The following is a 26,312-nucleotide window of genomic DNA, read 5'->3' as shown; positions in this document are numbered from 1 at the left end:
TTGTCTGACTGCAAATGCCCCTGGCTGGACAGTCTCATGCTTCACTCAGGCTCCTTTCTCCAAATCTGGGACTCCCTCATAAGCCGTGTGTGTGTGTGTGTGTGTGTGTGTGTGTGTGTGTGTGTGTGTGTGTGTTTGTGTGAGAGAGAGAGAGAGAAAGAGAGACAGACAGTAACAGACTGATGCTGTTTACTTTCTTGGTCTACAGGCTAAGAGGTCATTCCGATCCCCTGTATTTTGACCTCTTCTCTCTCCCATCAACCCTCAATCTGCTGAGTCCGTTCTGCTTCCCCCTTTACTCCCTCTGGGGGTTCGACACCCAGTATCTGCTCTTTCGTGCCCCAGAGAGGACCTGTTAATCTGCTATACCTCCTCTCTCCCGCAGAATCCTTCTCAGTCACAGGGCCAGGGCCTGCAGCCCTAGAGGTGGAAACAGGGAACAGGAGCCCAGGATTCTGGGAGTCTCTGAACCAGCCCATTGTGAGGGGCACACGCCCTCATGTGTTCGCTCGGGTAAATTCAGCCTGAGATTACAGCACAGCCGAGGATCCTAGCCTTTCTCTGCCTGCATCTGCCATTGCCTCCCTGGCCTTTAAATCAGTCTAGGTCTTGATGATTCCATCCGGTCTCACTCCAAATGTGATGCCTCCTGGCCATCACCCCCTTTGTCTCTCTATCTCTTTATAATGACTGTAACTACACAACAATAATAGTAGCCACTCTTCGCCAAGCATGTAGTATGTGCCAGTGGATTTATATACATCAGCTTGATCAAGTTGCACAGCATCCCAATAGGTAAGTGTAATTTTCTTGGCACATAGTTGGTACTTATGGATGAATCAATGGTCTCTCCCCAGTTCATCACAGGGCAAACAGAAGCTTCGGGAGGTCACACAAGTAATAAGGGTCAGAAACAGAACTGAAATCCAAGCCTATGTGATCTCAAAACCTGGGCTCCCAAGTCATATGAAGATGCTTCTAACACCGCTGCAGCACCTTGAATCCCAACCCCCAGGCCTGTGTGAGGGAGATGCTAATGGATGTGGTTAGAGATACTGAATTTGAAGTCAGATAGCTAGTAAGCAGGCACCACCACTTCTTGGCTTTGTGACTGTGGTCAAGTTACTTCTCTGTGCTGCAGCTTCCTTACTGGTAAATGAGGATAATAATCATCACAACTTGGATGGACCACTTTAATGAAATAATTACATAAAGGGCTTAGCGTTGAGCTTGATACAAGGTAATCACTCAAAAAATGTTTGTGATGGCGATGATGGTCCCTGAGACAAACACAACATAGTAGTCCCTTCCAGACTTTCTCTGAACCTTGCTCCTTACACTGTTCCTTCCATCCCATATATCCATTACACTGGGCTGAAGGGTGGCTACCACGCATATATATCCATGCCCTAATGCTTGGAACTTAAGAATATTATCTTTGGAAAAAGGCTCTCTCTTTGTAGATGTGATTAAATTAATGATTTTGAGATGAGGAGATAGCCCTGGATTATGTGGGTGCATTCTAAATTCAATGATAAGTGTTCTTATAAGCGAGAGGCAAAGGGAGATTTGAGTATCAGTATTTAAGCATGGTTAACTTTATATCATAGTCTTTAGGTTATGGGCTATCAAGGGAAGGATTAAATATCCCTCAAGGACTATCCCCTCCTCTGGAGAAGGGGTTAATGTGCTTTGGGTTGTAGGCAGGATAGCTGTATCACGTTGGCAGGATTATAACCTTGTTATTGTCTTTATTTAGAGATGAAGTATGGTTAAAGAGATGGATATGGGTGCCAAGTAGACAAGGGGGTGGACCTGTGATAGCTAATTTTATGTGGCCGCTTGATTGGGCCATGGATGCCCAGTATTTGGTCAAATATTATTCTGGAAATGTCTGTGATGGTGCTTTTGGACAAGATTAACGTTTAAATTGTAGACTGAGCTCTTGTAATAACCTATCATGGAAAAGACTATGAAAAAGACCATATGTATAAATATATCTGAATCACTTTGCTGTGCACCTGAAACTAACTCAACATTGTAAATTAACTATACTTAAATTTAAAATGATTTAAAAATGAAAATATATCCTGAAAAAAATAAATTGGTAGACTGAGTAAAATAGCTTGTCCTCCATAATGTGAGGGGCCTCATCCAATCAGTTGAAGGCCTGAATAAAATAAAAGACTGGTCTTTCAATCTTACTTTATCTTACCTTAAGTAAAAGAGAATTTTCCTTTCTGCCAGCCTTCAAACTAAACATCAATTCTCTCTGCCTGATGGCCTTTAAACTGGCATATCAGTTCTTCCTGGTTCTACAGCAGTCTGCCAATCTCTGGACTTGAACTGGGACATTGACTCTGCAGATTTTGGGCTTTCTAGCCTCCATAATTGCATAAGCTGATAAGCCAATTCATATATATATACACACACACTATTGGTGCTGTTTCTCTGGAGAACCCTAACTAATACAAGGAGGAAATACTTTTCAACTCATTCTGTGAAGTAAATATTACTCTGATACCAAAACTAGACAAAAACATCATAAGGAAAGAAAACTACAGAGTAAACCATATCCAGTAACATATAAATAAAAGGATTAAGCGCTACAAACAAATGGGATTTGTCCCTGGGATACAAGGTTTGTTTAATTTCCAATATTAATAAAGAACAAAAACCACATGATCTTCTTAATAGACACAGGAAAAGCAGTGGATAAAATCCATTATCCTTTCATGATAAATAATCCCCTCCAAACTTAACAAACTAGGATAACATAGGAACTTCCTCAACCAGATAAAGACCATCGACCAAAAAAATCCACAAGTAACATCTTACTTAATGGTGAAAGACTGAGTTCTCTTCCTAAATTATTTCTAAGTTCTCTTTCTAAATTCAGGAACAAGACAAGTATGTTTGCTCTTGCCACCTCTATTCAATATTTTACTGGAGGTTCTAACCAAGGCAATAAAGCATGAAAAAGAAATAAAACACATCCAGATAATAAAAGCAAAAGTAAATATTTACCTCTATTGACAGATGACATCATCTTATATATAGGAAAGCCTAAAAAATCTACTAAAAGCCTGTTAAAAGTAACAAGGTAAGCAAAGTTTCAGGATATAATATTAATGTACAAAAATGTGTATTTTTATACTCTACCAGTAAACAATGTGAAATGAAAGTAAGAAAACAATCTCATTTATGAGGACACCAAAAAAACTTAGGAATAAAATTAACAAAAGAAGTGTGCAAGACTTGTATTCTGAAAACTACAGAACATTATTGACAGAAATTTTAAAAGACCTAAGTATATAAAAGGTCATCCTCTGTGTTCATGAACTGGAAGGACAAATTGTTCTTACAATTTAATAAGGAAAAAAAACCCTGAAGTGCAGAGAAAAGGGACCCTTCCTACACTGTTGGTGAGAATGTAGTTTGGTGCAGCCACTATAGAAAACAGTAAGGAGATTCCTTAAAAAACTAAAAATAGACTTACCATATGATCCAGCAATCCCACTCCTGGCATATATCTGGAAGAAACTCTAATTTGAAAAGATACATGCACCCCAATGTTCATAGCAGCACTATTTACAATAGCCAAGACATGGAAACAGCCTAAATGTTCATCAACAGATGACTGGATAAAGAAGTTGTGGTATATTTATACAATGGAGTACTACTCAACCATAAAAAAGAATAAACCAATGCCATTGGCAGCAACATTCATGGACTTGGAGATCATTATACTAAGTGAAGTAAATCAGAAAGAGAAAGAAAAACACCATATGATATCACACATATGTGGAACCTTTAAAAAAAATGACACACATTAACTTATTTACAAAACAGAGACAGACTCGCAGACATAGAAAACAAACTTATTGTTACCAGGGGGAAAAGGAGGGGTGGAGGGATAAACTGGGAGTTTGGAATTTCCAGATGCACACTATTATATATAAAATAGGTAAACAACAAGGTCCTACTGTATAGCACATGGAACTATACTTAATACCTTATAACAACTTATAATGAAAAAGAAAATGTATATTTATAACTGAATCACTGTGCTGTACACCAGAAACTAACACAACATTGTAAATCGACTATACTTTAATTAAAAAAAAGAAAAAAGAAAAAAACCCATGAAGGCATAGGAGATGAATATGCAAAACCAAGAAGAAATGCAAATTGGCTAATAAATATTTGAAGAGGGCAAAAAGACAGCTGATAAGGGCTAATAGGTCCATGGCACATGCTATATACACGCTTCACATGTAGTAACTCCTTTAACCCTCACAACAACCCTATGGAGTGGGCTCCCAGCCCCTCACAGTAAATGCCACAGACTACCCAGGACGCGGTGACACTCCCACTTTATCCCTGCTTGTCTGTTGACTTGTGTGGAGTGATGTGCGCCCCCACGATGCCCATGTGGGTGCTACTGATGCCAGTGGCGTGAATTTATCCCAGAGGTCATTGATGGTATCAGGAGAGCTTCCTGGAGTGTCTGCTTCAGGCAAGTCTCCTGAGTCATTATTTCTGCAAGTACAAGTTCAGCTATGTGCTAGGTGGCTGTGTGTGAGCCCATCTTCTTTAGAGCTCCTATAGTACAAATATTCTGTGTGGCAGGATCCATGCACACCCATCAGCATTAGCAATCAGCTAGGCTGGGAGTGAGGTTGTCAGCTACTGATGAAAGGTAGGTTGCCCAGCGAGGGCACGTACGCTTCTAGAGGAAGACCACTATGCTTCTGTCCAGAAGAGGGCCTAGGGTGGCCTTTCTGGCTGGGTGAGATTTCCTGCAGGAAGCAGTTCTATTCTGCACCAATGTGAGAAAAAAAATGGGTAATCAGAGTCACAGCGGCCTGCACCTTATTGCCTGGCTTGGGTCATTTCCGTCTGGACCTTTCTAAAAGCAGGTGTTACCAATCCACTTTGGCCATAAAAATCCCTTCATCAAGTGTCCACGGAAAAGTCCAACCTGAAACCTGCAAGCTCTGCTCCCTGCAGAATGTGCCTGAGAAATGGAATAGGCTGCCCACTTTCCAGGGCTGTCAACTCCAAGCAGGGGCCTTGTCAGAATGCTAGTGATGGGGGCAGGTAAAGGAGGGGGACTTGAACCACCTCAGACCCCCCATAATAGGCTCTTTTTTCAGCCCAAGCAGGTATTCTTCACTAAGAACCAAGTTGGGGGAGTGTATAGCTCAGTGTAGAGTGAGCACTTAGCACGCATGAGGTCCTGGGTTCAATCCCTAGTATCTCCACTAAATTTAAAAAAAAATAATGTAATTCCCACCTCCCCCCAAAAATAAATAAATAAATATTAAAATTTAAAAATAAGTTTTAATAAAAGTGAAACCTTAAAAAAAAGTGACTGAGAGAGTCTCAGGGGAGCGGCTTACCTGGGGAAGGGGAGGGGAAAGAGTCCCTCGGTTTCCACCAAGGTCACCAGGCTGGACAAAAGCAAAATGGCTCAGGGAGGCCACGGACAAGAGTAAGGCTCAGGTCGGTGGTCCCTCCGCTCAGTGGTGTGTGTTGATCTGGGACAGTTTACTATCAGATTCTTGTACCTGGCAGGCTCCCAGGGGTGGCCCAGCAGTGTTTGTGAACTGAACTGACCCATGTTGGGTCCTGGGAGGGCCTGGGTATTCTACAGGTAGCAATCTCCAATGAACCGTCCCTCTGCGGGCTTGGATTCTTGAGTTCTCGGATGTCCATTGTTCACAGGAGTATCCTAGTTGACCACAGCCTCCTTGGGTGACAGGACCTAGGAGACTGCTTGTCCCGGCTGAGCAATCTGTCCTTCTGCCAAATAAGCAAACTAGAGAAGAATTACCCTGCAATGAGAGAAATGACAAGGGAGATGGATGCAAAGCTAGTCTTTGCATGCTCTGTGGAGCCAGTCTTTGTTGTGGCCCACACCATACCACGTTGTCAGGGACTGAGTCGTAGTCATCCCCACATCCCTTCTAGGGATAAAGGCAATGTTTGACTCATAGGAGATGGATGTACCTGTAGCTTGGAGCCAGAGAAACCTCCATCAAATTTTGGGGCCTGCCACTTATCAGACATGAAATGTTATTTACGTCACTTGACTTCCGAGAACACCGGTTTCCTTGTCTGTATATAAAGTGGCTTTGAATGAGAAAATAGATTCAAAGTATATGGAATGTAGTAGGTGCTCAGTAGATGGTAGCTGTCATCACCACCACCATCATCATCATCACCCACACCATTAGCATTTATTGTGCACCTCCTGTATGCCCATCCCTATGCTTGGCTTTGATGCAGAAGATAAAGAAGAAACAGTCAGTGGTTTCTGCCCCAGGTTAGTACAAAGTGGGATAGCTAAGATGCACACAAATATTGAAATCCAAGTACCAACTGGAGGCATATGGTCAGGATACACAGATAAAAGGAGGGAACAGATCTGCAGGCTAGGGCTTTCCAGGGAGGATGCTCAGAAGAGGTGGGTGCTAAGGTAGACCTGGATAGATTGAATTTCCAGTTCTGGGAGGGAGGAGGGGGAAGACAATAGAGGGTGTTCCTGTCTAAGCTCAGCCCAAGCCAGCACCTGAAGCTGGGACTGTTCCCCATCTTCCTTTGGGCTGTTGGGGGCCAAGCTCAGTGCTGGGTCAGCTTTTGGAATGCAAATATCGGGCTGGCCACTGGGGGTCGACAGAGATTGAGGAATAGGGAGGCTAAGGGGGGAGTGAAGATTTCCTTGGGGACTCTACCCCTTTGATTCAACAACCTGCCTAATGTCTCATTTCTCCACCTCTGAAATCTCACCTCCTCCCTCCCTTGTCTTTAGAGTCCCAATCCCCTAAGACACCCTTAGTTTCAAAGCTCCAGAGCTTCCTGCCTTCCCCACGATGGCCCCAGGACAGCAACCCCAAGAGGAAAGTTCTTTCCCTCTACATCCCCAACACCACTTCTCCTGGTTGAGTCCTCGGGCTGCCATAGGCTCTGTTTTGTGTCCGGAGAGAGGTCACAAAAGAAAAACAAGCCTGGCCTGGTAGATTTATGTTCCTCTGAGCAGGGTGGCTTCCTAGTGCGGAAGATGCTGGGTTGTTCGTCAACTGAGGTTTCACCTTAGCCCCAAGTGGGACAGCGCTGGGGAGGTGGAGGTTTGACAGGGGCCAGGTGGGGAAGGCTGCTGGGGAGACTGAAGGCTTAGAAAGAAACTGGGCCCTTCTTGGGAGGGACACTGAGCCCCTGATTAAAGGTGAGAAGGAAGGTCTCAAAACCAAGCTGGACTAAGTTGTGAGTGGGAAGGGTAGATTTCAGTGTCAGAGATCCTGGCTCAGTTAGCTTAGGAGCAGCTGGAGGGTGGCGGTCCCAGGTACCATATATCTGCTGGTGGTTATCTGGCTAGCTGGGTCCAGCCCCTTATCTGTCCTCAGGATGCCCCTAGAGGCTCATGAACTTTCTACCAGTAGGCTTGGGTTTTATCAGTTGAGAAAGCCCAGAACCTGACCCTTTAGCCTTTCTGGTAGGGTGGGAGGTCGAAAGCCAGCTCATAGACTAGTGAGGGGTCAGAGCTAGGAGGACCAGAGGGAAGAGGAAACATTCCTCCTTCCCTCGGCTTCTTGGGCTGTCCAAATATTTGCTTGGCTTGGGGTGTTCCTCCAGGGGAACTTTATTTACCGTGTTTACAGGGCCTGACAAGTCCAGTGTGTTCTCTAAGGAGCCAGGAACAGGATTGGGCAAAGATGCCATTTCTGCAGCCAGCATCCTCCTCCTCCAGGGCCTGCTGGCTCTCTGAGATGGGGAGCTAAGCTGGAGGCAGTGACAGGTGGGGACCATGGCTGTTCCCCTACCCTGAATTCCAGAGCCCCTGACAGTGATGGATGGCCCAGCTTCTCTTTGCACATTTCCCAGGTAACTGGAGTGAAGGAGGGACAGGTGGGCTGGGCTGGATGCTGTGGGATTGGGAGTCCCCATCTCCACAGCTGCCCTCCACTGGTCTGGAGAGTGGAGGACAGGAGGGACCACTAGAGGAAGCTAAGCCCAGATCAGTGATACAAAAGAGGGCAGGGATAGCCAAAGCCAAGGCCTCTAAGGAGCCCAGAATCCCAGCTGCAGTTCAGAGCCCACCAGCTATGCCATACTGAGCCACCCTCTGGCCCTCAGATGCCCTGTCCTAGGTTCTTTTCCCGAGCAGGGGCAGGCCATTTGCCGTTATGGGGCCCGAGAGCTTGGGACAGATTTCTAGGAGTCCAGGGTAGGGTAACAAGGTATAAGGAGGGGAGAAAGAGGGAGGGAGGGGACAGGCCCATCTCCAGAAGAGAAGGGGTCCTCCTACCCCTGGTGTCATCCTGCCAACAGCCTGACCCGGAGCCAGGCTAACACCTGTAAGATCAAGGCGATCTCAGCACAAACACCCATAAACCAGGCCTGAACCTGGGGCAGGGACCAGGGAGCAGCTAGGGGTTGAACGTCTGGGACCACCCCCTCAACCACTGGGAATTGTTATGGCTGCAGTGAAACTAGATTAGCAGGGCTTACCCTGCTTGATCTGCCCTAGCCCTGGGGTGTGGTGCAGCCAGGAAGGGGAAGGAGGAAGAGTAGAAGGGCTCGGGTCCCACCCTGGGCTTGCCCTGAGTCTGTCCTGGAGAGACAGTGACTTGGGAAAAGCAATGTATTTGTAGGGAGGGAGGACAGCCTGAACCCATCACAGACCCCCGCTGGTCTCAGCTAGGGGGTGGTGAGGGCAGAGGGAAGGCCGAGAGAGAAGGGGGTTGTGGGACCAAGCTGGCTGAGTGAAATACGGCTTCACAGGCTGGCTGGCAGGGGCAGGGAATGCAGCCAGGTGGCACCTGGAGCCTCAGTTTTCTCTTCTTTAAAATGGGCCTATTGATATCAACCTCAGGGATGTTGTGGGAATTAAACAGAGACAGCATAGCACCAAGGGTGCACCCGGCTATAGTGCCCGGCCTACAGAAGGTGTTCAAGAAACAGGGCTCTCCCTCTCCCTGTAGGGAATGGCTGGGTATATCTGTGAGGAGACTGTGGGCAGAGACTGTGGATCTTTGAGGTGACAGACAGGAGGCCTTAGGGCAGGCTGGGGATGACTGTAGATAGAAGAGAGGGCTGCTAGCCACGCTGGGTGGCCCAGCTGGCATCACCCTGGGGTAGGCTTCCTACTCTCTGACCCTTCTGTGTGCAAGGCTCACCCCTTGGCACACACTCCTTTCCAGAGCCCTGGGATATCCGAGTAGAGTCATGAGTAATTGTGCAGCTAAATGGCCCAGATCTGAATCCTGACACTTCCACTTCCTAGCCGTGTGGCCTTAGGTGAGTGACTTGCTTTCTCTTATCTCAGAGTCACAGGTGAGGAGCGGTCAAGGACAAGGGCCATGGAAATTGAGAAGGGGGTGTGTGTGTTCATGCATGTGCATGGGACAGTGACATGAGAAAATGCGGAGGCAAGACTATGTCCCAAGAGGGCAGGAACCAGGCCTGTCAGCTGGTGCGGCGTGAATGGATTGGTGGGAAAGACTAAAAGTTCAGGTATGAATATGTAAACGTGTGAGACTCTGAGGGGAGTGAAAATATGTGTGTGTGGTGCACAAAGCCTGTGTAAACGGGTGAGAACATGTGTGACCGGGAATGAGGGTGTTTCTGCGGGAGGCTTGGCGGAGGAATGAAAGTTTCCATTCAGTAAGCACCACGGTGGGCTGGCTGTGATGCTAAGCCATTTTTCTGCATTATCTCACTCACCGCTCAGCACAGCTCTGGGCAGGAGAGATGATCTCCAGGTTACAGAAGAGCTAACTGAAACAGAAGGGGAAGTGACTTGCCCAAGGAGACCCAACTGATAAATGGTTAAATCTGTGGCTCTGAAGTTCACACCCTTCTGCCTGTATCCCATGGGTGTAGGAAGCTGAGCTCTGTTGCTCTCTGGGGTCTGCAGGATGCCCGAGGCCTCCTGCAGCTGCTGGATGTTCTTCTGCATCCCTGGGTCCAGGAGGCCCCTGCATACTAAGATTGGTCTGCTCGGAGTTCCTTGAAGGCAGGACTTGGTGGGGCTGCTCTTTGAATCACCAGCTGAGAGGCAAGCACAGGATCAGTGGTCAGGAAACACTGGTGGACTTGAACCCTAAGGGGTGTGTATGTGTGTGTGTGTGTCTTCGGTGATACTGATCTGGGAGGCTTGGGGGAGGGGTTTGACGGCCACTGGAATAGGGATAGCTTGGATAAGAGAGGGTCCACATCCCCCACAGATTCTGACTTCCTCTCAGGCCTTCTTGGGGAGTCATTTTTCCCCACCTCAGGGGCATGAATCACTACCTTGGAGGCCCAGTTAGGGTGGGGCAGGAGGTGGGGGCCTGGAGTCATTGGCCCTGGCTGTGGCAGGGAGTAGGCCTGGCCCAGGTACTGAGTCTCCGGTAGACAGGTTGGGGCAGAAAGGCTGTGTCGTGACTAGGGTGACCAGCGGGCAGAGCAGGCCTAGACACAGAGTCCTCTCTTTCCTCTGTGCCCTCCCCACCCAGAATGAGGCGTTGGCACATTCAGGAGCTCCTGTCTTCCCAAGTCTGGCAGCACAGACTCATCTGCCCCCTTCCACACCTGGTCTCGGGCTGGCCTCCTGAGGGGCACTGAGCGTGTCGGCAGTGGAATCTGAGGCTGGTTCTAGGATTGGGGGTGGTGATTTTAGCTGGGAGCTTGGTAATGTAGCCAGGAACACAGATAAACTTTCCTGGTAACCTCTTGGAGGACTGTGAGTAAAGTCCTGGCCATCCTGAAGGTTGCTGCTTTCCAGACATGAATCAGCTTTTAACCAGGAATGAGTGAAGTCAGTATGGTATAGGGAAATAGGCATAGGCTTTGGAGACAGATAAGCTTGGGGCCAAATCCTGCTTTTACCACTGATCAGTTCGATGACCTCAGATGGGTCACTTCTCCCAGAGCCTTCGTTCTCCCCCTTGTGTAAAATAGGGATCATGGAGCTCATCTCAAAGGATGAGAAAGGAAATGTCTCTACCACGGTTCTTGACACACAATAGGTACTCAATAAGTGGCAGGCCATTTTTCCATACTCAGGTTTTGATGTCCTGCCATGCACTTTGGGCTATCTTAGTCTCTAAGCTGGACTATTGGTGTGTCCCTCACGTTGTTCTTGTCTGTCCTTGCACACACCCCAATAAGGGGGTCCAGCTGGGAGCTGGAAGATCCTAAACAGCTCCTCCTCTTCCCTTTCTACCCAGGCCCTTCTCATCCTCCAAGCCCTGTCCCTGAAAGTGGGAGGAGCCTACTTCTCCATTTTTACTCCCCCTCCAAACAGAGGTCCATTCTATGAGCCAGAGATCATCAGAGGATCCAGTCAGAAACTCAGTAGCTCAGCCTCCTACTTAAGTGAGGTAAGGCCAGGAAACCGTGCAAATGGCAGGCCACTTCGGGAATGTCACTCACCTAATTATCTCCATAAAGAAGCAGCAAGGAAACTTTATGTCCTCCGAAGTCTCCGAGCCAACCCCAGACCCAGATCTTTCTCCTAGTGCTCTCCTCTCCTCCGCATGCCGGGCCGCGGTTCTTGCCAAGGCCACCACCCCTGTCCTGGGTCTTATGCTCCAGCGCGTGTGCCAGGCTCGTGTGTGCCAGGGTCCTGTTGGAGTGGGCGCTCTCAGTCGACCTCGAGCGCCCGTAGTGCTATGCAAGACCAGTAGGGGGAGACATTAGCACGTGGGTATGTCTGTTGGGGTCCGACAGGGGAGAGCGGGTCGGACCCGGAGCGTCTGAGCTATGGGAGGGAGCCAAAGTTATAAGCAAGGAAGCGAGGAGGGGCGGGGAGAGTGGGCCAGGCCTGGGAGACAAAGACCCAGATGGTGAGGCCGGGAGGGGCTGGAGTCCGGCGTCTTGGGGCCAGAGCTCCCGCTTTTGCTTTTTCAAAAGGCGCCTGCCCTGTGCCTTTTCCTCTTTGCCCTCCAGGTGTCTTCCTTTATCGAGGTGCCCTCTCATCTCTGCTGGCCTATCCAGGGGCCTTGCCCGCGCCTTCAGACAGGATAGGACTCGAAATCTGGGCCTCTGGTGTCCCACAACGCTCTTTCCCAAAGTTGAGATTCCCAAGGCCTGGTCCACAGGGGCGAAGACTACATATCTCACCCCACCCCTTCTCCTATTTGACCCCTCTGAGACTCCACGACCCACCACTATCAGTTTGTCTGTTCAGGACTCAGGGTTCATGTACAAGCGGACACTGCACTGTGAGGGCGAAGGAGGAAAGCCCACCAGAGCCCTACGTGAGACGGGACCGACAGTAAACAAGCTATCCTTGCCACGGAAGTGGGCACGCAGCAGGACATCAGGGCTTGCGTGTGTAAAAAGAGGATGGCAGTGCTTTCCCAGGAGATTTGTGACAGGGCCTGCCTGGCCCAGTTCAGTGGCCTGGAGTGTTGACCAGGCGCACAAGGGTGAGAGCAGGCCGACAATTCTAGAGGAGCACCAACTTCCCACGGGCTGAGCGCTCTGGGAACAGGACTAGGAGGGACCCACCCCTAACCACATGAGCCGCACACTCAGATTGGTGCCATCGGCCGCGCGGCGTCCTTAAGAGCTCCCTGAAACCCCGCCCCCTTCCTGTTCTGGGGGCGTGGTGCGGGGCAAGGACCCCGTGACGGAGCTTGCTATTGGCTAAGACGAGTAGGGTTGGCCTTGCGTTCGCCTGAGCAGGGGAGTAGGCAGCTCAGCGGCGGCGGAGGGAGTCTATGCGCGCTGGACAGTAGTGGGAGGTGTGTGAACCTCGCTCTGGCCGCAGACCCTCGGGCGTAATCGCCGGGGAGTTAGGACTCGGCGACGGGACTACCGGGCCACCCGGCCGAGGCTTCAGAGGCTCAAACTGATGGGACTGGCTCGCTCAGCAACGTCTCCCCGCTCTTCGAAGTACACTGAGCGGGGCCCGCGCTGAAGTAGAAGCTGTCGAGGGGCGCGCAGCCCGGAGTCCCAGTGTGGCCTGGAGGAACGGAGCCCGTGCCAGGGCGACCCGGTCGGGAGCCCCCAGACCGAACTCTTGTGGTGGGGAGACTACCACTTTTTCCCAGGGGTGCGGATCCCGGGACGGTCCAGGCGTCGGGGCGGCCACCGAATCCCCAGCGGGGAGACCCCGTCGGGGAGAGGGCGCGCAATCCCAAACAGTCTCGGGGAGCCAAGCGGAATCTGACGGGATCACCCGGGGGCGCAGAGCCCCCGTCGCGCTTCGTGCAGCGGAGAGGCCAGGGGACCGAGCCCTCGGAGGCCGCAGCTCATGCCCAGGTTGGGGGCGGCTGCCCAGTGAGTTCTCCTGGCCAGCCGGGCGGAGAAGAGCGACACCGAAGCCGGCGGGAGGGGAGCACTTCAAAGCCGGCGGCTGCGGAGGATGGGCGCCTGAGCGGCTCGGAGCGCAGCGCTGCAAGGGAAGGCGAGGCCAGCTTTGCTGAGGAGGCGCCAGGGGATCCCTAAGTGCAGCCTGACCCCCGGGAAGATGGCCCGGCCTGGGCAGCGTTGGCTCGGCAAGTGGCTTGTGGCGATGGTCGTATTGGCTCTGTGCCGGCTCGCCACGCCGCTGGCCAAGAATCTGGAGCCTGTGTCCTGGAGCTCCCTCAACCCCAAGTGAGTAACTTATCTGCTCTGGTCCCTGGGGGTTGGAGGCACTCCTTTGGGGTGAGGCCGTGTGCCCCCGAGTGCCTGTGGGAAGGTGTTCGGAGGAGGAGCGGCGCCCCATTTTGTCTCTGGCTTTTTCGAGTGTGTTTCCCTGCAGGCGGGCGGGGCAGGGTGCGGCGGGATGGGGTGGGGGCACTTGGCTGGGTTGTGACCCCTGGGCTTCCCAGCCCTCTCCTCCGCACGTCCCGGATCAAGTCGAGATGGTCGCGCCAGGCGGAGCTGGGAGTCCGAGCGCTCGAGAGTGCACGGGAGAGATGGGTGGGGGAGAGAACGCAGCCCCCTCTTGGGGCCCCTGGGAACGTGGCGGTTTTCGCCCAGAGCCGCTCGGGGGGCGAGCTTGACCTGGGCGGGGAACGAGACCGGAACACAGGTTCCTCGTTTGTTTAGCTGTGAAGGGACCGCTGCGCGGGACCCCACGCTTGGGGCCGCTGGCAGCGCCTGTATCCCTATTCGGGCTTCTCCCATTTTCATTTCTCTTTCTTCCCCGTTTGCCTCCCTAGCTTTTCGCTTTGCCGTCTTTTCTAGCCTCCCCCCCCTTCTCCCTGCTGGGGCCATGGAAGGGCGGGCGCCGCTCCCAGGCTCACAAAGGCGGCGGGTGGAGAGGGGCGGAGTGGGAGAGGGGTTTTGTTGGAGGGGGGTTCGATCCAGCGCCCGTCGGGGGTCCAATGGAGCCGGCGGCATAGCTTCCAGGGCTGACCTGGGAGGAGAGAGGCGGCGGAGCTGGCGGAGGGAGGGAGGGGGGTGGAGAGTAAAGGATTCCTGCCCAGGCGGGTCCCATTGGACCCCCACCTTCTGTCCCTCAGATTGGGGAGCTGTGCTTATCTTTCCCCAAGGGGGTGGGGAGGCAGCTACCTGGAGGAGATCCTTTCTTTTCTTCCTCCTCCTTCCCCTTTACAACCCCCCCGCAACAACACACACCTTTCAGGGCGGTGGCTCAGTGGTTTCTGAGCTGTTAGTGGGAGTCGCTGGGCTGTGTAGTGACCTCTGTACCTTTTCCTCTTTTGGCATCTAGGACTCAGGTTGGAACCCAGGGTCAAAATTGATTTTCCTTCCTGCTTTCTGGAGGTCCCAGGGGTGTGCAGATACCACTTAGAGGGGAACTGGGGGCCCTTGGCCTGCCTTGTCTGTGCTCTGTGATTCCTGTATCTGGAATCTCTTCCTGTCCACTCTCCTGGGCTCCCTGCTAACTTCCCAGGCTCCTGTCCGCCTTAGCCTCTTAGGTTCCAGGGGCATGCATCTCAGCTCTGGAGTTTGAGAGGGTGACTTCTTTAGTTCTCTTCTTCTTGGATTAAGGTAGGGTCCTCTTTATTGGTGGGTGGGATGTCTCAACCAGGGTCAGGGTAGAGAGCTCCGCCTCAGTACAAGGAAAGGGATTGACAAGAATTTCTCCCTTACCTAGCAGCCAAACTGGATGCAGTGCTCTCCTAACAGCAGGGACTCAAAATGGTCTGGGGGCCCTGGGCTGCTCAGCCCAAGAGGAAAGGTTGTGAAGTGCCCAGTCCTCCCCACCCCCGTAAGGGTGGAGGCTGGAAATGCTCTCTCTTGAGCCAGGAGAACTGAAATCCGCCTGGGGTAGCCCATCATAGGGGCTCATGGGAGTGACCTAATTGCTCTCTCGGGTCTCTAACCAGAGATAGCAGGCAGCTCCACAGCTGGAAAGGAGCCCTCCTGCAGAGTGAGGGGGGTGGCTGGGAGAAACAAGATCTCCCTGAGCTTCACCCTTTTTGTGTTTTGAGCCTTTAGTGCTCTGGGCCAGTTTACAGGTTTTTTGAAATCTGCCCCCATCCCCAATCCACTTCAGGCTGAGAGCAGGCGTCCTGGGGGTGGTGGGGGTGGTGGCTGAGGACTCAATAGGACTTGCACAAATTCCATCCTGTAATTGAGCAGACCCTGGGAACAGTGGGGGCCTGATCCTGGTGCCCCTGCGTGTGCCCCCCCCACCCAGTTCCATCTACGCTCAGGGGTCTGGAATGCAGCCTGTCTGTGTGTGTTGGTGCGGGCTGGGGGGCAGGAGGACAGGAGGAAGGCAGTGCCCTCAGCTCCTCTCTGAGTGCTGGGGGCTGCCTCTGCCACCGCGCCCAAGCCTCAGGCTGCCACAGCCTTTCAAATAAACAGTCTCTTTCGGTCTATCTCTCCCTCTTTGCCTCCTGCCCAAGTTCTCCCTCTCAGGTCCTGGTCGGTTCGCCCTCTCACACCCTGTGTGAGCCACGTTCACCTCCCTTCCCCACCTAGGCTCGCCCGCTCTCCCTCTTTTTCACACTCCCTCTCACTCTTAGTCACTCTCTGCCTCTTTTTCTCAAGTCCTTTTGTTTCTCGCACATGCCCGTGCTCTCCCTCACAGGCTCATTTTCTCTCTTCCCTCCCCTCTTCCTCCCAGCTTTTGGTCTCTCTCCTCAGTCCTGTCATGAGCTGGCAAACCCTTCTCACCCCCCCCCAAAAATCTCCCAGTGCCTATAAACCCTGCTTAATTGCTTCCTCCTTGGGAAAAAATCAAAATAAAGAAGTGGTGGGGCTGGGGGTATGTTTCCAGGTTCCAGGGCACGGGCAACCCCAGCCCTGACTGGGAGCAGGGAGCTGGAAGGGCCGACTCCAAACTCCCAGCCTCTTTCCCAAATCGGTGCTGGGGCCTTCCAGGGTGGTAGTCCCTGAGTAGCAAGAGCTTCTGCCTCCTTAGCCCCTCTGGTCAGCTTTGCCTGATGAGTGCAGGGTGGGGAGGTGGATTTGGGCCGGTAGAGGTTGGGAGGAACCAGAGTACGCACGTGCTCTTGGGTCGGGGGGAGGGCTGTGATGGAAGGTCCTGGGGCAGCCCCCTCCCCCAGCCTCCTCCCCTGAGAGCTTGGGGCAGCCGGCAGGCCTCATACTTGAGTCCTCAGCCAAGTCCAGCTGCTGCAGTTCAGTCTCTCAGTCCTGTTCTGACCCCTTCCTGCCCCCCACTCAGGTTCCCCCACCTCCAGGGAGTGAGAATGTGCCTGCGATCACATTACACCTTCCCTGCAAGGGGGTGGGGGTGGGGCGGGGGCTTCAGCTTGGCATCCGGGACCCTTGACTCCATCCAGCATGGGTGGGGGCAGCTGCAGACCCCAACCCAGGCTTGCCTGCTACAAGCCGGAGTGTTGGCCCCAGCCCCCTCACAGCTGTTCCAGCTCACAGTCCTGGGGAGGCCAGCTCAGGGGGCCCCTTTCCGGGGCGGCTAGGGACCTGACCTCTTCTACTCTGTGGCTGATTGGCCACAGGTGGGGGCCTGAAAGTGATGGGAACCCAGCAGCTCCTGAAGTTCCCTGTTCCCCTCCCTCCCTCCCTCCACCGCAGGCAGCCAGGCCAGGGCACAAAGGGCCTTGTAAGGCCGGTCTGGGGGCTGACTTGAGGGTTCCCTTTCTCCCCTCAGGCTCTCCATTGCCTCACCGGCTCTGCTGGATAGGGATGGGCGGGCCCTGATACTACTGTGCATCAGTGTTTTCTGGTGTTAGGATTATGGAGCGGGTGGGCCAGCCAGGAGGCCAATGGTTGCCATGGGAACCCCAGGTTGGGGGTAGGGTCTACCCTAGGCTTATTAGAGGAGCTGAGGTAGGGGGATGCTCCCCAAATGCATTCTGGGTTCCTTGCCCTGTGCTCCGTAGATAGCAGCCCCTCCTGGGTGCATTTTTGTGGTAGTCATTTTGGGTAGGGGTGCTAGCAGTCAGGCGTGTGGTAAGCTCCTTTCAGCTTCTTCTAAATGGGACTGTGCTTGGTGTGATAACAATCAGGCAGCAGCTGGCTCCTTCCAAAGCATCCTCAGATGTGAGCTCACTGGATGTTCCCAGTAGCCCTGGGAAATTGGAATTGCCCCTATTTTCCAGATGAGGAGGCATAGGCCCAGAAAAGGGAAGTGACTTGTTTAAAGTCAGTCAGCTCGTAGTGGGGAGAGCTGGGCTCTGTGCCTTTCTTTCCATGCCATCCTGCTGCCTGGGAATCTGGGAAAGACTGGGTTTGGGAAGATGTGCTGGCTCTTGCCCCCTTGGGTTCCCCTCTCACCTCACAGATGTGCGTGCATCTGTCCTTGTGACTCAGGCCCTGCCCATGTGGGATGAGCAGTGCTTGGGGCTGCCTCATTTGACTTTGCTAGGCCTTCCTCTGAGGGCAGCCTGCTCAAGGTGACCTGATCCAGAGGCAGCCAGCTCGCTGCTTGGCACTTTCGCCCCCGAGCTCCGAACAGCAGCCTTGGTTCCTCTCTGGGCCTGGTATCTCATTTCCTCTCAGGGACCTCATGGAAAGCAGGCAGCAAGGAAGGGGGTGTTCAGCTCTCCATGGACCAGGTGGGGCAGAGGGGAGGCCTGGTGGGGCAGAGGGGAGGCCTAGTTTAGTGTTGGTGGTGAGGGGTGACTTTCTCTGGGGCTCTCCTGGCTTCCCTGCCTCTGACAGTGTTGTATGTGTGCCAGGACCCAGCTGCTGTACCTGCCCACCCACGCCTGGGCGGGCACTGCTGGGACACGCCAGGCCTGCTCCTGCCGCCTCGGGGGCTGGGTGGAGCTGGGGGAGTGAAAGAGGAGCCTTTAATTTGGGGGCTCCCCACCCTTGCTGGGATGAGAGCAGGCTTGAGCTCTGGCTTGGGGGTCTGTCCTCCACTGGTCCTGCCACCCTGGGGGTGCAGGCACTGAGGTGCCAGACTTACCGAATCAAGGCCAGGGCTGTAGTCTTCTACCAACCTTGGGCTGGTGTGGCCTAGGACCAGGCTCTCCCTTCAGCCATTCTCTTTGACCACAAGTTCCTAGAGCCTGAGAGAAGGGTGAGAGGGAAGTGTAGACCTGATACAACGTGGGCAGCTTTCTAGGCACGACCCTCACAACTACAGGCTCTTCGGCTGTGGCTTGTCTGTGGGTGGGTGGAGAGGGGCTCAGCTCACTCAGCTCGATGAAGAAGTAGGGGGACAGTTGGCCTCGTACCAGTACCAGCTACGGCCCCAGACCCTTCAGGCTTCTCTCCCAGGATTCTTTGCAGCAGTCATGGCAATACTTCTGAGCTCAGTAGGCAGGCTTGGGGAGAGACTTGGTCTAGGGTAGAGGGGAAGATGCAGGCCACAGACAGGTGCCTGAAGGCTCAGGCCACCTCCCCCAAGTCCTTTTACTCCCTGGGGTGGCTCCCTGGGGTCCCAGGGCTATCAGAGGCTAAGGAGGGAAGGCCTCGGGGGTTACCATGGTGACCGGCTGCAGGCTTCCTGCTGGGCCATGTCAATCCCCTTATTTTGCAGAAAAAGGCTTTGTCTGGGGGTGGCCTCAGGCAAGAAAGCTTGGCTTGATAATGGGGGGAGTTGTAGTTATTGAAAAGTGGGAGGTAAAGAGTCTAACTGGGCAACTCTCTTCCTCCTCCTCTCTGGCCCCTACTCCTAACCTGGTGTGAACAAGGTGCATCTTGCAAGGTCCCCACTGTGCGGGATGACCAGCATCAGACCTGGCCTCGGTTGCCCCTCGCCACTTTCTTGGGCTTTTCACAGGCCCAGAAGCACTTTTCGCGGTGGTGGGGACAAGGCTGAGAAGGCACCATCACAGGGGACCAGGGTCAGAGAAGTCGGGTCTGATCAGGCTCCTCTCCCTTCTGCACTTTCAGGGGAAGGTGAGTTTCCCTCTGTCAGCTGCTGTGCAAATTAACTTATGAATATTTATGAACCCTGTTTCCTGAGGTTGACAAGAGTCCGAGGGGTGTTAGGGGCACTAGTCCTCTCTTCTCCCTCCTCCCCCACCCACTATTTAGACATCTGTTTCCTCAGTTTCTCTGGGTTCAAGGCAGAACCCCAAGTAGGTGGAAGCCCTGTGTTCTGATTCCAGGGCTCCAGAGCCTGAGGGGCAATGGGAGACTGCGCTCAGGGCAGACAAGACTCCCTGGTGTGAGTAAGGTGGGCCCAGTAGTTAGAAAAGTGAGCTTTGCAGGCCCTGTGTCTATCTGCTGTCACCTCCAAGTAGGGTCTTGTGGATATGCAGCTGTCCATATGGATTCAGCCAATATTATGGGTCCTCTTAAAACCCTAGGGGTTAACATCCTGGGTGAGTTTAGTGTCCTTCAACAGGCTTTGAGCACCCTTCTTCAACTGAAAGATTTGTCTGATCACTCATTCCTTCACATGAGAAGCCTGGACTCAGTGGGTCTTGAAGGTTCTTTCTGGCTCTAAGATGTTAGAAGTTGTCTAATCCTGCTGTCTGGAGGGAACCAGTATGAGGATTGGAAAGTAAAAAGTACCTTGGGAATGATGGGGGCTTCAGTGAAACTTCTTGGCTTTTTGTCGTGCATGGAGTGGGGGCATTTTCTCTCCCATGTTTGTGTTGGCCTCCATCCCATGCTTGCTTTCTTCCCAGCCCTCTGGAGTATGGTAAAGCCAGATCCCAAGAGGGGAGGCCGTCTGGTTGTGGCCTTTACCTTCCTACACAGCAAGATGGCAGGTCCCAGCTTGGTGGAGCCTCACTGGCCATGGAGAGAGTGCTGCTGTTCTTCATCTGCTTTATCTACTTGCTCTAGTTCCCCTACTCACCTCCTTGGGTATCATTTCTCTCCCCTGGGTGAGGACACTAAGCTCCCAGTAGGCCCTCAGGAAGTGGAGCCATAGTCTTCCACCATCAGCTTTGTTCTGTGGAACCACTATCTTCAGCCCCTCATTGTCCTTCCTGCTAGAAAAGTCTGACCCCTGTTGGAGAAAACCCACACTGCTTGCTGTGACCCTCACCTTTCAGTCTGGCCCCAGCTGAGCTTTTCCACCTCTTCTTCTGCCCATCTCTACCCATCACTAGGCCAATCACTGGCCTGGGTTTTGTGTCCCAGCCACTGCTGTCCATTCTTGCTGTATGTTGACTTCTTATTCTTCCCCTAGGACCCGCTTTCATACAACTCTTTCTGGGGGACCATCTCTGACCATCCTGTCGGATGAGCTGTCTTCTGCCTCTCACTGCCTCCAGCCCTTGTCTTATTTTTTTAATGGGGGTACTAGGAATAGAACCCAGGACCTTGTGCACGCTAACCATGAGCTCTACCACTGAGCTATTACCACACCTCCCCACCTCAGCCCTTGTCTTTTAAACCAGCATCCTTGCACATAGCCTCTAGATAGCCTGCTGCTGTCTGGGCTGTAGCTTGGGCCATTTGCTTTTTGACCCACACCAGATAGTAAAGTCCTTGAGGATGGGACTGTATCTTCCTTTCCTATTTCCCACCCAAGAAGTAAGACTGGGCTCATGGGTACTACTTGGTGTTAATATTGACCTCCTGCCTCAGCAGACCAGACTATTTCTAAGCAGGAGTCAAATGGTTGAGTGCCTACTGTGTGTTGGGTGTTCTCCATATCCCATTGTGTCTCCCCTCCACGATCCTGGGAGGTGGGGCTCGTCCCACCTCCAGTTTGTAAGTGAGGACACTGAAGCTTAGGGTGATCAGGCAGCTCATCCAAGGTCTCAGAGCTAGTAAGAGCCACCATCTATCTGACTCCAAAATCTGTCTTATTTCTCCTACATCATACTGCCTTACTCCCAGCTCCAGCCTGCCCAGGCTCAGACATGGCTGAGAGAGCACCACTTTCTTACTGTGTGCTTAGGCAAGGACAGGGTGATGTGAATCGGTGGCCATGGACAGCTGCCCTCCCCTGCTATTTCCCAGTGCCTGGCCTTCTGGATTAGAAGACAAAGCTGGCTCAGGAGACTTTTGTCCATCTCCTCTCAGGATCAGGAGCAGAGGCACTATGGAGGTGGGGGGATTAGAATGCAGGTGAGCGAGGTTCCTGGGGCCCTGTCTTAGATGATCTGTTGTCCCTGCTTGGACGCCTTTTCCCGGGCCTCTGTTTTTCTTAGCAGTGAGACTGGTCAAGTTTGGGGATTTAGACTCTTGCGTTATGGAGGTGGGATGGGCCCCAGTAGGATAAGGGGCAGTGAGAGTGGGAAGTGCAGAGAGCTGTGTGGAGCTGCACCTGGCTAGAGACTGTGCCCATTACCCCTTGGCTCCAGGCCATGCCTGTTTCTATTTCCCCATCATGCCCAAGACTAGCAATGATGGGGGAGAAGACATGGGTCCCAGACAGGTTGCACACCCCCAGCCGTTGGCTGGGAGCTGTGGGGGTGGTGGCCAGGGCATGTGTGGACTTGCCATGCGTGTGTTTCTGTGTGTGTGTGTATGTGCACGTGCACATGCACACACACATATGCTGGGGAGGTGGCAGCTGTGGCTGTGAAGGAATATGAGTGGGCTAGGGGTGGGAGGAGGACAGGGCTACCACCTCCAGGCAGCCCAGGCCTGACACCTTGGTGCCCAGCCCATCTGCCACGTCAGCCCCCTGCAGAAATGCCACATTAGGACAAAGGGCTCCCCCAGCTAGGCAGTGCCCCACCCGGCCAAGCAGTCAAAGCCTGGCAGCCTTGCCCATGGGCCGCCCCTTCCACACCCTGCTGGCAGTGTGGTTCTCTCTCCCCACCCCCAGCCTGAGGATGGAGGAAGGACAGAATACCTCTTCTCGCCATCTTTACCCAGTTGGCCCAGCCTGGCCCTCATCGTCTGCTCCCCTGGTCCTGGGGATGGTCTGGGACTCCCAATCCTGAGGCTGATGATCTCTTCCCTCCTTGGCAGGTTCCTGAGCGGGAAGGGCCTGGTGATCTACCCAAAGATTGGAGACAAGCTGGACATCATCTGTCCCCGAGCAGAAGCTGGGCGGCCGTATGAGTACTACAAGCTGTACCTGGTACGGCCTGAGCAGGCAGCTGCCTGCAGCACTGTGCTCGACCCCAACGTGCTGGTCACCTGCAATAGGCCAGAGCAGGAAATCCGCTTCACCATCAAGTTCCAGGAGTTCAGCCCCAACTACATGGGCCTGGAGTTCAAAAAGCACCACGACTACTACATTACCTGTGAGTTCCCGCCTACCACGTGCTTCTCTGCTGTCCCATAGCAGTGGGAGCTTCTGAGTAGCACAAATAGACTGCACACAGTTAAGGCTGGGCCTGATCTGGTCCCCTTTGAAGACTGGTGTACTCTCCTTGTAGCCTGGTCTTAGAATTCAGGCCCCAGCTTTTACCAAGGGGACTGCTGCTAGCCCGCCCTGGCTCTAGGATTTGGGTGGGAGAGGGCTCCGGTTCATGGTGCTCTCTTATTTTCTTTGCCCACCTAAGCTCTAATCTTGGGAAGGGCAGAGTTGGTAGAGCTTCAGCCTTTCTCTTCATGGGAAACTGAGGCCTCAAGGGGTGAAGGGGCTTCTTTTGCCCTAGATCACACAGGGAGTGAGTTAGGGAGAGGACTGGGACTCCAACCCAGTTCTCCTGACCCCTAATCTAGGATTCCTTCCAGTCTGCATAGAAGCCTCTGTCAGCATACCAGTTCAAATTGCTTTGCCTCTGAGCAGCTTCGCCCAAGGAGAAGACACACATAGTTTCCACTGAGAAAGAAGCACCAGGGCCTGGTCATGATCGGGGAGCAGCACCCTTGCGGGAGGGGCTAGTTCCTAGATTCTGTTGCTAGTGGGAGGAGAGAAGTAGAAAGGTTCCCAGCTAGGTAGGAGCTGCTTGCAACTTCCCAACTCCCACTTCTATCCTTATGGGCTAAGCCAGCAGTAGGGCTTCTGGGCAGACCCCTCCCTCCCTCTGACTGCTCTGGCCTCTTGCTGCAGCCACATCCAATGGGAGCCTGGAGGGACTGGAGAATCGGGAGGGAGGTGTGTGCCGCACACGCACCATGAAGATCGTCATGAAGGTTGGGCAAGGTAAGCGCCCAGTCCAAGGGCTCCCCAGCTAGGCTTGTGCAACAGATGTTCCTGACTGGGCATGGGGATGTGGGTAGCAGAGGGGCCAGTAGGGGTAGAGGATCTGAGGTCTGGGATCTGGGCTGTTCTTGGCCCCTGCTAAGTAACTGAGGCATCTATGCTGCTGGGGTACCCCAACCTCACCTGTCCTCTCCTCACCCCCAGACCCCAATGCTGTGACACCAGAGCAGCTGACTACCAGCCGTCCCAGCAAGGAGGCAGACAACACTATCAAGATGGCCACGCAGGCCCCTGGTGGTCGGGGCTCCCCAAGTGACTCTGACGGCAAACACGGTGAGTGTCTGGGTGTCTCCCAGAGGGCAGAAGGATCACTCGGCTGCCCTTTCAGGCCCTGTCCCTGGGCTCCTGGACTGACCTCCCTCCCCTCCCTTCCCCTTCCACAGAGACTGTGAACCAGGAGGAGAAAAGTGGCCCAGGCGGGAGTGGAGGCAGCGGCAGTGGAGACCCTGACAGCTTCTTCAACTCCAAGGTGGCGTTGTTCGCAGCTGTCGGCGCCGGCTGTGTCATCTTCCTGCTCATCATCATCTTCCTGACCGTCCTGCTACTGAAGCTGCGCAAGCGGCACCGCAAGCACACGCAGCAGCGGGCACCCGCCCTCTCACTCAGCACCCTGGCCAGTCCCAAGGGGGGTAGTGGCACGGCGGGCACCGAGCCCAGCGACATCATCATCCCCTTACGGACTACAGAGAACAACTACTGCCCCCACTATGAGAAGGTGAGTGGGGACTATGGGCACCCCGTCTACATCGTCCAGGAGATGCCGCCCCAGAGCCCAGCGAACATCTACTACAAGGTCTGAGGGCCCCGGTGGCCTCGGCCCTGAGGGACAGTCAGCCGGGACTGCACCTCTCCTTCCTCACCCACGCCCCTCCCCTTGCCAGCTGTGCCCACCTTTGTATTTAGTTTTGTAGTTTCTTGGCTTTTATAATCCCCCTTTTGCCCTGCCCCCTGGGCTTCGGAGGGGGGTGCTTGTGCCCCCAGCCCCTATGCTCTTGTGCCTTCCCCCTCTGGCCAGGCCTCTGGGCTCTGCGGGGGCGCCCCTTCTTGGAGGGCAGGGTCGGATGCTGATGGACAGCAGGCAGGGACATGTCCCCTGGCCCTGCCCTCCCGCCCCCTTCCTCCTTCCCCAGGACTGCTTGTCCGCTATCATCACTGTTTTTAATGTTTTTGTGTTCATTTTTTAGCTGTCAACTCATTTTCATCTGTTTTTTTGAAGGAAAATGGAAAAATGGAAAAGGCAGCCCCTCCCCAGGCTTTCTGAGCCTGCCCTACCCCAGTATCGGGGGCCTGGGGCAAGATGTGGCCAGCAGGGAAGCATAGGATGGCATTTCTTTTATAAACTCTGTAGCATTTTAGGGGGGAGGGGGCAGGCCAGGGCTGTTCTTGCCCACAAGGGAAGACAGGAGTGCCGTTGGGCAAGGTGTCTCACCCTCCCCCACTGACCCTCCTTCTACAGTGCTGATCTTGGCAATGGGGTAGTGGCTGCCACCCTTCCACCAAAAAAAAAATCCCTTCCTTGTGGGATTCTTGGGCATCTCCTGCCTCCCTCACTCTCACGGTAATTAACGTCTTAATTGGCTGTTGCCTGGGGAACAGGAGAGCTGCTGCAGGCAGATGACCTCATGGGGGGTGGAGGGAGGTGAGGTGCCCAGGTGGCTATTTGCCTTGCAGAGCTGGGAGTTCCCCCCTCTCCCCCTTGCCCTGTTCTCCCCTCACCCTTGGCATCCTTCAGCCTGGTGGGGAAAGAGGCCCAGGGCAGAGAACTAAGCGGGTATAAGGCCAGGTGGCCTGCTCCTTTTCTGGGCTCTAGCACAGGTGGGTACCCCTCCCCATCCAGCCCCCGCCAACCCCCCGATCTTGGGCTGGGGCTTGGAAAGAGGAAGAGGCTTCCCAGGGATGGGCCAGCACGCCGTGCACTTTGACCCCGGCTCCTTGCCAGCACGGCTGCTAACAGACTGCCACTTGCGGGTGCCTTGAAGGAGCTCCCAGAGTGGCTATGGAAGGAGCTGGGCCTTACACCATCCACCTCCACACTGCCTCCTGGCCAGCTGCCCACCCCAGTGCCAGGTGGGAGAGGGAGCGAGACAGCCAGCCCCTTCCAGGTGGCAGTTGGAAGGGTTTTTTTTGTTTTTGTTTCTGTTGCCATTTGTGTAAATACTAGTCTTTTTGGAAAAAAATAATGTAAAGATGTTTTGTATAAACTCTGAATTATTTTCTTGTTGCTTTTTTCTTAGAAAAAAATGAGAACTAAAAAAAAAAAAATTAACCACATGGAGAAATGGGTGTAAAATGGTGTCATGATGTTGGGGAATGAAGTGTATGTGTCTGAGTGAGTATGTGAGTGAGTGAGAGAGAGACACTGTGTGTGTGTGTGTGTGTGTGTGTGTGTGTGTGTGTGTGTGTGTGTGTGTGTGTGTGTGTGTATGAGATTTCCTGTGCCCAAAACACTGGTGATCTGGGCAGGTGTCAGAAGATGGTGGCCGTCCTAGCGGAGCAAGATGTTTCAAGTGCTCTGTGCCCTTCCTGCACTTGTCACAACTTCCTCTGCCCTCTCATCCGCTGGAGCCTGTGACCATATCCTCCTGTCTGTCCTGTTACCACTGTGGCATAGGCCATGGGCATCTGCCGGGTCTGGCAATAGGCTCAGCTGGAGAGTGTTGATGGGGGAGGGGATGTTCCCATGGGGACCTGGGTGTGTCCACAAGTACTGCCACTACCTGGCTGGGGCGAGATCTGAGACCTGCTGGCAGGCCCAGCCCTGCCCTGCCTCAAGACACCTGGAGGTGGGTAGAAATAAATTCCCAAGAGCTGGGCTGCAGCTGTGGCCCACTGGGTACTAAAGCTACTTCAGGGCTGTCCAGTTCACTTCTTAGCCAGAAGAGTCTTCCTTCTCCTACACACCAGAGCTCTC

The 26,312-nt window shown here is 53.4% G+C and overlaps 1 protein-coding gene across 1 annotated transcript; it reads left to right on the top strand.

The window, feature by feature from the left end:
* The first annotated feature begins 12,681 nt into the window (after nucleotides 1–12,681).
* On the top strand, nucleotides 12,682–25,609 carry EFNB1 (ephrin B1). The gene is made up of 5 exons (XM_010978739.3): nucleotides 12,682–13,593; nucleotides 22,216–22,493; nucleotides 23,249–23,341; nucleotides 23,546–23,674; nucleotides 23,785–25,609. The coding sequence occupies exons 1-5, from the start codon at nucleotides 13,466–13,468 to the stop codon at nucleotides 24,198–24,200; spliced, it is 1,044 nt and encodes a 347-aa protein (XP_010977041.1). The 5' UTR covers nucleotides 12,682–13,465; the 3' UTR covers nucleotides 24,201–25,609.
* The last annotated feature ends 703 nt before the right edge of the window (nucleotides 25,610–26,312 follow it).

This window comes from Camelus dromedarius, chromosome X (genome assembly GCF_036321535.1).
Source record: "Camelus dromedarius isolate mCamDro1 chromosome X, mCamDro1.pat, whole genome shotgun sequence".
NCBI lineage: Eukaryota > Metazoa > Chordata > Mammalia > Artiodactyla > Camelidae > Camelus > Camelus dromedarius.
The sequence above is the reverse complement of the archived record's forward strand: the minus strand, read 5'-3'. Positions and strand labels throughout refer to the sequence as shown.

Bases quoted from the DNA above. Each gene is read 5' to 3' on its own strand.
- EFNB1 (XM_010978739.3), top strand. From the start codon at position 13,466: ATGGCCCGGCCTGGGCAGCGTTGGCTCGGCAAGTGGCTTGTGGCGATG. The intron at 22,494-23,248 runs GTGAGTTCCCGC...CTCTTGCTGCAG, and splicing joins CCACGACTACTACATTACCT to CCACATCCAATGGGAGCCTG. The intron at 23,342-23,545 runs GTAAGCGCCCAG...CCTCACCCCCAG, and splicing joins CGTCATGAAGGTTGGGCAAG to ACCCCAATGCTGTGACACCA.